At 37.0% G+C, this 11264-nt stretch overlaps 1 protein-coding gene across 2 annotated transcripts; it reads right to left on the bottom strand.

Annotated features, from left to right (window-relative positions):
- Nucleotides 1-771: 771 nt before the first annotated feature.
- LPA1 (tetratricopeptide repeat (TPR)-containing protein) lies at nucleotides 772-9165 on the bottom strand. Of its 2 annotated transcripts, XM_087330556.1 has the most exons (9): nucleotides 8802-9165; nucleotides 4066-4169; nucleotides 3837-3972; nucleotides 3507-3738; nucleotides 2109-2266; nucleotides 1825-2010; nucleotides 1525-1625; nucleotides 1087-1183; nucleotides 772-940 (listed from the first exon to the last, which is right to left on the bottom strand). In XM_087330556.1, the coding sequence occupies exons 1-9, from the start codon at nucleotides 9117-9119 to the stop codon at nucleotides 866-868; spliced, it is 1407 nt and encodes a 468-aa protein (XP_087186682.1). In that variant the 5' UTR covers nucleotides 9120-9165; the 3' UTR covers nucleotides 772-865. The 2 variants fall into 2 exon arrangements, 1 of the variants encoding a protein (XP_087186682.1); XR_015530846.1 differs by lacking the exon at nucleotides 772-940 and having other exon boundaries at nucleotides 1162-1183; nucleotides 1525-1637.
- Between the last annotated feature and the right edge of the window lie 2099 nt (nucleotides 9166-11264).

Genomic DNA, 11264 nt, shown 5'->3' with positions numbered 1-11264 from the left:
TCCTACTCGGCAAAATTGTGATTGCTTTGATTCGTTTTAGAAAATTAGATTGCACCTTTGATGCTTCTTATATAATTTATAACGTGCATAATTGGGATATTTCTTAATGGATTGAAAAACCATGGGGCTTCAAATCCTTACTGTCTCGATTACCACTCAAACTAGCTCAATTTTTCCAAGATGGACAATTACTATAATTTGCAGTTCTTCAAATTGTGCTCGGACAAAGTTTTCCACATGAGCTTCTCAATTGGCTATTCTTTGCACATAAGGAACATTGGGACCTTAGAAACTACAATTGGCATAGTCGCAATCTCTGAAACTAATAGTTTAGCTAAAGTATTGGACAATTACAAGGGGCCTCAGAGACTGTATTGCATATTTAAAATCCTTGAAACTAGATGATAGTCTAGTTAAATTATAGGATGCTATAGAGAGAGAGAAAGGACATCATGTTATCTAAAAAGCTTGACCCAAGATCAAAGATGGAGATCCTTTTCCGCTTTCTAAGATGTTGGGGATTGAATAATAATTGGGATGGTGGTTGGCATGGAGTTAGAATAAATATACAGAAGTTGAAGACAGCATTTGTGTAGCAATTGTTTATAACAAAACAAATTAGTGGAGCTTATAACTATTGGTGATTCAGCTTGTCCTGTTATTTTAAAAGTGACACAAATCAATTGTGTTACCATTGGAGTGTTCTAAGTTCTTCACACATTTCTTAATATCATTGTGTGTTTTCAGAGAGAGAGGGAGGGAGGGAGCATATTGAAAGGCGAGATCACCATAACACATTAGAAACTGATGATTACAATAAGGAGCCTTGGAGAATACATCTCGCACATTTAAAAAAAGGAATTGCCTATCTTTCAAGCTTGCTTACTAGATCATTTAGAGGAGGAAGCTCTTTGACAAGCTCAGCCCAGTCTGGCATGCCCTGCATATCACATTCATCCAAAGAGAATAAAACCTCTTATAGCTGCTATGACAAAACCTACAAAGTTATGTATCAACAAAAATGTTTGTGCATACATATATACATACATACATACATACATACAAGCTTCAGATTTAGAGAAATACCACTCCTGATTTCCTGACACGTCCATCTAATCTCAGAACAATGTAGACATCAGCCCCTAGAGTAACACCCTTTGATTCTTGCTCCTCTTGCACCCATCTGCAAGATGAAGCCACACAAATGGTCAAAACATAATTATTTAGTTTTAGAAATTTCAGAATCAAGCCTTTACAACAACCCAATATTTTCTACCAGCTCCAGAAGAGCATTGTGCGTCAAATCCAGTGACTAAAGAGAGATAAAAACACACTGCATTAATAATCTTACTTATCACACAAGCTGTTACATACATGCAATATTCGTATTAAGACACATTTATTCTGTATATCGCTACATTTTTATCTAACTACTCTGGAGTATACGACTTAACTCCAAAGGGCAGTAATATGATTGCTTTTGGTATTGGTAATTCCTAACTGAGACAAGAATTAGCCAATCACCTTTCCCATTCCAGTGGAGAAATTACTTCAGCTTTGAAGCTCCTTTCCGCTTGCTCTACAGTCTTTAATGCTATACTCTTTGCTCGAGCCTCAAAATCATCCTATAAACATGTCTGAAAAATATTTTAAGCTAGTCATAAACATCATATATCAGAGACATACACAAATTAAATCGTAATAAGGACATTCCATGAATGCAGCAGGAAACAAACAAAATCAAAACGTTCATTACTGAGACAGTAACACGACAAACACAAAGAAAACATTCATCTGACATAAAAGTTAAGGATCAATATATACTGCAGCTGGAGCATTTGCAGATACAGCAGTTGCCGACCCTCCGAATCCCTTTTTGCTCAGTTCTTCTTTTGTGTTATTCCAGATCAAAGGAATCAGAAGAACCCCTCTTTCAAGTAGCTCCGAGCGGAACCTCTCTGAACGTTGGATGGCTCTCGTCACCATATCTTTGCTACCAGCCAAGATCAACTATATAGCAATGCAACGGTAGCATAAGAGCACATCAGCATTGATTACCTACCATTAACATTGCTTACTTAGAAAGGTTTCAAAAATGGTGATCTTACAGGACGGCATGTGTTTCTGAGTTGAACAAGTTCTATCACACGGTTCTTACTGAGTCGCAATGGTAGGCGAGATAGAGTTTCATCTCGGGATATTCTAGCAAGCTGTTCCTCTTCTTTTCTGCTCTCCCATATGAACAATGCCACAAAAACAATAATTCCTGCAAAACTCTAGAACAGAATTTTACTTCAGACACCAACATTAAATATGTGTAAATTGAAACAAAGAAAACAATATCAGCACAAGATCTAGTTTTCGATACTTCATTTGAAAAAGGAAGAGAGCAGACATAGGTAAACTTCAGGAATGTGTTTATGGTCGAGAGAGAAAGACGGCTTGGAATCATGGCATGGACATTGGATACTTTATGTACAATATTCTAGGGAAACATTCTCTTCATGCTTCACAACCCATTAGCTCTACATTTTTTACCATTACTATTGTTGCCATGCTGAATAATATGTAGGTTTAGTAAATGTGCATATCTACGAATCACATTCTTGGTATCTCTTTTCACTTTAAATGAGCCACATAGCCTTCAAGAGCACATTTGCTAGTTTTGCCATGAAAAAGTTGCCATTGCATCTTCGATGAAAAAATTTCACCCCTTCACAGAGTAGTACACAGACTCTTGAGATAAAAGATGATGATCACAAGACCCACCCAGACAATGAAGTTTGAAACACTTCTTTATAGCAAAACTGCATTTCATGCCCGCAACCATCCCATCACAGTCGGAGTCCCAGCTCATAGATGTGATGGTAGATAGAGCCATAGTTTTGCGCCGCACATCCATGGCCATGATCACTGTATCTCCAGTTATTAGATCACATCGAAGGTACCTTCCCCAATTCAATGACATTTCCATACTGGACAACCCCATAATGGAGATTTTCAAAGGATATCAATTTTCAATTCCATTAAAGCCCCATTCCTCTTGACTTGTTATGCTTCTTCATCTGCTGATTTTGTTAAAGCTTTTACAATATTGTTAGCAAATATTTCTCTTTTTGTTCCACGACTTTAAGAGACAAGAATAGCAGTATAACAGATTAAATTAGATTTCATGCGCCATGCTGGCCTTTTAGAGATGTTAATATTTCTCTTTTTATTGTTTTTCACGAAAAGATGTGTTATCTTATATATTTCTTTCTTTCAAGTATGCAATAAAACAGCAATACAATGTAATTAAAAACTTTGATAAGCAGCCCAACATCTGCATGCCCTTGCTTTCGGTACAATCCAGAGATGAGCTTGTTAATTTTGATATTTTGTGAAACCATCTCAATCTTTTAATCATACAAGAGATACAAGATTATGTCCTCTGCCAAGGATTGGTTCACAGGAATGAGTGCTTAGGTGAATAAATTCAAGAGCTCATATAAGTCACAAATCATTACCAGCAAGGTTTATCCCCAAGTTTTGAACTGTTTCCAGAAGATCGGGTGCATTATCTCCACCTTGAATCGCACGAAATAATCTAGGTCCATTTATAATTGTTGATATCCCAGCTGCAGCAGAGAAAACAACATACAATAATTTTCGGACACCCCGAAATGGAGCTTGAACTTCTCCAATGAGTTTTAAATCCCTTCTAAATCCTGGGCCAACTTCTTGTCCACCCTTTCTAGCCTGACAGAAAGAGTAAAATATTCCTACATTACGTTGTGGTCATGAATTACCCTTAACAAACTACAACAGAAATTCTGAAGAACATCACAAAGGCACACCTCCTCTTGCAATTTCTTGAACTCAATTGTCCCCCTGAAATTAGCTAAATCGGGATCATTCAAAATTACACTAAATTTAAGACCATATTCTCGAAGAGCTCTCCGCAGCGATTCAGAAGCCATCTGGTCTTCATCACTATTACAAAATAGCATAGTTATATCATTCCACATATAATTCCATCAATGGAACATCTTGATCTCAAAATTGGCAAAAGACAAGAAAACTAACCGCCGTGCATGGCAGCAAGCTTTGTTGTAGAGAGCTGCCTGAGTTTCTTCTGGATTTGGATCCATTGTCAGAGCTAAATCAAACTGAGAAAGTGCATCCCTGACCTGTTTCACGCAACAGAACATATGATGTGAGGTCTTGAAGGAAATTAATGTCATAAAAAACCAACAAGAAGCAAAAAACTTTGGAATGTCATATCTTAAGTGACTGCAAGATGGCCTCAACATGTATGATGATATGTGCTTATCTATTTAAAATATCACGGTGGTCATATGGTGCACACAAATACAATAACAACCATCCTGGAGTGAAAAGCATATCAACATTTTCACCAATCAACCTTCATTGTCGTGAACAACAAACATCTTGCATCTTATCATCATTGAAATAATATTTAGTTCAACGAGGTTCCTACAGATGTTACTGTTTGTGAATCCCCTAGGGAACAATGTATTGTGTCTTGAATTCCATGGGATGAATATGGGTGTACTTTTTAGATACAGTCAATTATCACCCCCCCAAGTGGTCAATTTATCCCCACATATATTCTTAAAGTGCACATTTTGTGATAGCACCCCAAATGAGGAGTAGCCATTGTGGAACCTAACCACATGGGTTGATGAGGTGTCAATGTGGGAAATCTTAGATGAGTAGGAAAGAACATATTTAATAAAAAGGTAAGTAGGGTAATGGGATTGACTAGTCACGTCGACTAGAAGAATATTCTCTATTGGCAGGTTAAGAATGACAAGTTAGTTGACAAAAAAGGAATATCCCCACTATTATGAACTGATTTGCACATTTAATGTGATAATAATACCAGACACAGAATATATATGTACACCCTCTTTCTCTTACACAGCTGTTGTGACTATTATCTGTGTCAACTAGCTCTATAGTCATGGAGTCCAGATTCTAATCTAAGCTCTAAGGTGTGAATGTACGGGAGGACTAACATTGTGAGCTACTCTAATATGTAATAGGAAGTTTGTATTGAAACAAATACATCTCTGTCGGTGTGTAAAATATTTCTAGACAATTCTCAATATTTCTAACACTTGTGACTATGAGGAGTTAGTGATGGTTCTTTGTCTGACTGGGTTAACTTGTCTCATGTCCCACAACATGTGTATTCCATTGCTTTTCAAAAGTTTATCCAACAAATGTAATAGAGTGAGGGGAAATAAGATAGATAATTCGACCTTGTTACAAAAAACCTGGGATATATGCAAAAGAAGTCGAAAATCATTTGTCAAAGCTCTCTTTAGGTAATGATGTGAAAGAAAATTGGAAATATTGAAAGATGTTATCCTTGAGGTAGGATATCAATACTTTCAAATGCATGTTGGTGGACATAAAAGATCTAGTTTGCCATGTAATTCTTGGTTTGATGAGGAACGCAAGATGTATCTCAAACTATATACGTCTGCAAAAAGGGTAAGTGAAAGAGCCATAGCATGGCACCAATATAAAAAGGTGGTGAGGAGAAGGAGTAGATGATACTTCCAAATGCTAGAAAAAAATGGTGTTTGAAATCCAACCAAGATTGGCATGGAGACAATGCAATGGTAAGAAGAAAGATATCGAAGGTGAATTACAAATGAAGAGATGCTAGAATATGTACAAAGGCTATATATGCATAAGGAAGTGGCTCCTATGGTTAAGAACATTGAAACACCTTATAATACATCCATTGATAATGACGATGTCAATAAAGGAACAAAAAAGATGGCTAATGGCAAAGCAGTAGATGTAACCTCCTTATACGTGAGCTCCTAAAATAAACAATGCCACATACCCGCCATTGGATGATGACTATTATAGATCAAGCTATAAAACAAGGTTTACCGAATGATTGGCTCTTGTTTCAAAGAAAGACATATAAATCAGTGTCTCAGAATCATGTCGAGCTCAACTATATCTAAATAGCAAAAGGACGTACATGGACTGAAAGTGGAAACAAACAAGCACTTGTGCAAGCAAGGTTTAGATCAAAACACATCAATGTGAATCATTTGGTTACTTAAAGAGTAAATATGGAAGAAAGTCCGCTACAAGGGAAAACACTCTATTGTTGTTTTGCTAATTTTAAAAATGTTTTTTGATACAGTTCACAAATTTAGCTTTCAAATAGAATGGTGAAAAGAGTATCGAGTTGCAGGATTATATGAGCAAGTTAGATGCCAACTAAAAACTGAGAATGAATTCTCGTCATACTTTTAGAGTAACATGGGGTTAAGCAAGGATGTCCACCATCACCTACACTCTATGATTTATGCATTGATAAATTGGAAGAAGTGGTCAATAGGGTTGCAAGAGAAGGATTAGATGCTCTAAAACTTCTACAACAATTTATCTTATTGCTTTTAATTGTGGATGATCTAGTTCTCTTTTCATATGATTTTGATGGCATGCAACATTTACTCAAACCATTAGAACCATTTTGCCAAAGTAGTGAATTAACTATAAATGTGGATACAACAAAATTGATGGAAGTGTGAACCATCCAGCCTCAATGATACCATGTGTTTACATATAAGGGAGAATATACAGAATTTGTGCAAAGCTTTAAGTATCTTGGTCTCGGTGTACCCACCACAAATAAATGGAGTGTATGCTTTGAGCCTAGGCTTCAAGTCAGTTAGAAAAGTTATTATATGTTAGAAAAAACCAATGCAACTAGAGTTATACTCAAAGATGGGAAGTGAAACTAATGATATGATGCCACGGTAACGTAAGTCTTGTTTTATGGCGTAGTGTGGGGAGGCACTATCTCTCTTAATGCATGGAATGAGATTAAGAAAATCTAAAAGATGTTTTTAAGGAGACAACTAGGAGTTAAATTCACCACCTCCTACCACCTTATGCTCTTGGAAATAGGTGCTTGACTTATCGAGATATTGGCACTATAAAGAGTATATAGATACATTATAAAAGTCAAGAATATGCCAACTCATATGTTACCACATCTTGTTTGGAAAATTCAACGCAAACTACAAAAGAATCACAAGAACAAAATTCTCTCATCTAGTTGGGTAGTTAACATCAAAAAATGGTTTAAACGATGGAGTATGGCACATCACTTAGAGCTTTCAAGTGATGCTATAAAATATGTAGTTATTGAGGAAAGGTTAATGGAACCACTAAGGAGGAAGTGGGAAGATGTTAAATGGACAAATTTAGAATATTACATTCCAAATATCAACCTTGAACGTTGGGTTCAATATAAGGAAAGAAGGCCTATTGATCATATTCAACCTTATCTCATTACCCACATGAATATTAACTCTCATAGAGCCCTGATGCTCCTTCGTAGTCGATCACATAAGTTAGATATTGAAGTTGTGTTAAATCCATCAAATGTAAAGGCATCTAAGGCATGTGAAGACAGGTTGGTGGAGGATTAGTATCACTTGTGTTTTACATGCTCCACATATAATGCAATTCGCGAAAGCTATGATGACATATTACGAGAGGGTGATGACTTGAGTGTTACACTAGAGAGAACATCTAGAAGGTTGAGCTCATATGTGTATGCCTTATTCACACATCGAGACATTGTGCCTCTAAGTATGAATATCACTTCTTAGTGACAAAGACACACATCAAGAAAACTTGTGGACTTAGGCCCCATGGGTCAATATTGGCCTCTCTATGGACGCTAAAAAATATCTAATCTAATCTAATCTACAGAGAATAGTTGGTAGAGGGAATCATCTGATTCCAACCCTTCACATTTCCCTACCTCAATCTGCAATTGGTGTCATGATGTGGATCTCTCCAACTATTCTACCTAATGCAATGTGAGAAGTGGGTACATGTAACTATAGAGGGCGACAAACTCATCTCACTATATGTGCAGGAAATTATTCTTGTCGTATTCTATAATCTTGGCATCTAAATTCATGTTGTATCCAGCTTTACAATGTCTATTTTGATCACACGGATCAATTCCTTGTGGATGAGATCCAAAATGGGGTGGTCAAGTCTGTATCATGGAGATCATCAATTATCGTGCCATGAAGATTCTACCAGGTACTCAATTGTGCTTCAAGCCCTCTCTTGTCTCTGCTATATGGGTGGGCAAGTACTCAGTCAAAACTATCTCACACATGTGAGAAGTGCTCAGAAACCAATACAGGTTGCCCTTGGCCTCTCCTATTTTGAAGTCTATCGATAGCCTCATTAGCATTTATCTTGTAAAGGAACTGGTCTTACTTGGGCAGCTTGGGGAGGTGTAGGGGGTGCTTTCGCTATCATAAAGACTTATGTTCATGACCAGTTATATCTACCAATAAATTAATGTGGCAAAATCTTGGAACATGCCAAATTCAACATGCAGATAAAGCATGAATAAACACCCATTGTGAGATCTGAGTGCAATGCATAGAGACCAGATCTTATACAATTCGATCAGGAAAACCTATATCCAATCAAGTTACTTTAACAACTTTGGTGCAGTCAGTTTATGCAACTCCCTTCACCATAAGCCATTAGGATGTATACAACTTTATTTGTTTAGAAGTATCAAATATTGAAAAAAAAAACCTTGTAAATAAAGGTTAAAACTTTGCAGCTCACAAAGTATATTCGTACAAAGGATTATGCATGTTCCATATTGAGGCTCCAAACCATGCTTCTAACAAATAGGAAAGCGCAAGTGAATCCATTGTGCTCATAGAATGAAGTAAAACAGAGTATGAAAAGCAAGGTCGGGTACATAGATACATACATACCCGTCCTTTTCGGAAGAGTGAGAGACCAAGCTCCACAGCCGCCTCGGCAGTTGATACTGGGGAAGAAGCATTGTCTTCGTGTGCGGTGCCATTCATTCTCACTGCTCTTCTCGTCTCCGCCTTCTTCTTCAGGCCAAACCTGCTCCTTCTTTTCATCACCATCATCGCAAACACGGTGTTGAAGGAACATAGCTTTCCTTGATGCGACAGCTCAGGATGATGGATTCGGAAGCAGAAGCCAAGGCCATTGTTGATGGATGGGTAGCAGGAGAAGAAAGATGAGGCGGGAAGAGAGGCTAGGTTTTGCGACACGACCATCTCTGTCTCTGTTCTCTTGTCTCTGTGTTTCTCTGTGTCTCTGTTTTCCGGCTTATCTGTTTGGTGTTATTGGTCCCATGTTTTCTGTATTTACCAGTAATACCCCTCCATACACACATCTTTTGCTAGGGGTATTCTCGTGGTTTTTGAAAACCCGGGGGATACAAAGTTAAGGGTGTGTGTTTTAGTCTCTTATCCTTCGAACATTTATGTATATATATGACAAGAGCTTGCGAAGTTGGCATTTTCAAAATGTATGCGTATATCTGTATTACAATTTCAAGAAGCATGGTGCTTCTTTAATATAACGATTATATGCATGTCTAAGCCAAGGTTTCTGATAACACATGACAGGAAAGTTTAATGGATTGTGCTTCTAATTTGTGTTTATTTGGACATGATTGATTTCTAACTAAGAGTGAATGTTAATCGAATAAATCAGTAAAACTCATTCTATAAATAATTATCATGTAAAAATCTCCGAGTTTTTCCCCTATTGTGAGTGGAGGGAGCTTGAATTCTAATGGAGGTCCATGAGAGCTCAAGAAAACACTAAACATATAACGAGGGAGACAATTCAAACACAAGCATACTTAACCCCTCCCAAAAACCAAACTAACACTATTGTGAACCAATATATCATAAGGGAGAACTAAGGGTGGACAAAGCAACTTTAGGATTGACCTATTATAACATTGTGGTTCGCCTACATATATTTTTTTACACATAGATTTGTTTGTTATCATTTGTAACTTTTTGTTTTAAGGGACACCTAAATATTTACACAAATGTACATATGGACGTTTTAACTTTATATGACCCATTAGGTTACACTTTCCAAGTGGATGAGACAACCACGTCCTTCAATTGAAAAAGGATACGAGACTTAAACATTATGTGTGTGTTATGCGTAAGTATTGGTGCGTTTGTATGTGGTCCCTCGAGGTAGCAAATAGTGCATAGATGCAACTTTTTGGCACCCAAAGAGGCATAGAAAATTTTTCATGTATGAACGTTCTCTAAGGTATCTTCTCCATTGTCATGACATGCTAAGGCTACAAGAGAAAAGTGCGCAAACTCAAGTTTAATACAAGTTAGAGTTATGTCAAAGAAATAGCAAGGAAGAGTTCAATGTAGATAAGAATCAAGTAAGCCAAAAAACATCATTTAATTGGTAAGAGCAAGCACTTAGAATGATAGATGCAAGCCTTAGAACCTATTTGGCCAATGGAAGAGGGAAACCACGAGCTCATTGTTGTTCAGGATCATTTTGGGATTTGAGGCAAAACCTTCGTCAAAGTTCAGTTTGGCACAAGGAAGCGAATCACGAGAGTGTGTAGGAGGACGACAACATAAAGAGCCAATGTGGTTGTCAATTGTAGCTACTACATGGAAACTCAAGGATCTCCCATTGACACAATTTTTATTTGATATTTCATTTTATTTATTGCTTGGGGTTTATATTTTAAAAAGCGAGTCCTATCGTGAGTCAAAGCCAACTATTTTTAATCTTGATGTATTAAAGATTTTATTTTGGATGAATTATGCAATTTGGTAGATTTTAAATTGTTGAAAGATTTGTATATGTTCGAGGATTGTTGTGGAACTTTCAGATTGAAAATACAAAACCTGACACGTAAATTGTTATTTTGCTAGGGTAGAATCTCAGTTAGAATTAAGAAATATTCATGCACCCTACCAAGCATACTTTTCTATTAAAGTGGAAAATTACGAGCAATGAGATTTGAACCGATATTTATGGGAATACAGTGCCCAACCATTGAAATGTGCCCATTTGAGATGAAGGTTGAGGAAGCATACTAACTCCTTTGTACTTGGGATGAAGTGTGGCAAGAGGGGACATAAATGTAATTTAAAAGAAAGGAGGGGAAATTAAGAAGAAAGAGAGGAAAAGGATGAACTCATTTGTTGCAAAGGAGGAGGAGCTCCCAAAGAAATACAACATTTGTTGGTGCAAGTTTGGTTGGCGATCAACATTCGATGCCTGAGCTAAAGCCACGTGGCATTGGCCACGTTACTATTAAACTTTTGTTTCCCTAAATACCCCTCACATACCAACATACCAATCACTTACACGTAAACATTGAAATTTATATGCTACCTACACGTTGACATAATCATATT

The sequence above is a fragment of the Azolla caroliniana genome, unplaced genomic scaffold, assembly GCF_043228905.1.
Source record: "Azolla caroliniana isolate FFs.n. ecotype wild unplaced genomic scaffold, voAzoCaro1.0.p SCAF_14, whole genome shotgun sequence".
NCBI classification, from domain to species: domain Eukaryota; kingdom Viridiplantae; phylum Streptophyta; class Polypodiopsida; order Salviniales; family Salviniaceae; genus Azolla; species Azolla caroliniana.
This window is presented reverse-complemented; position numbering and strand designations above follow the sequence as displayed.

What these genes read in the sequence shown, in the direction of transcription:
- LPA1 (XM_087330556.1), bottom strand. Translation starts at nt 9,119, where the DNA reads ATGGTCGTGTCGCAAAACCTAGCCTCTCTTCCCGCCTCATCTTTCTTC. An exon ending in GCTTGCTGCCATGCACGGCG is followed by an intron (nt 3,973 to 4,065) that starts GTTAGTTTTCTT and finishes ATTTTGTAATAG; the next exon opens with TGATGAAGACCAGATGGCTT. An exon ending in GTGTCAGGAAATCAGGAGTG is followed by an intron (nt 941 to 1,086) that starts GTATTTCTCTAA and finishes TGTGATATGCAG; the next exon opens with GGCATGCCAGACTGGGCTGA.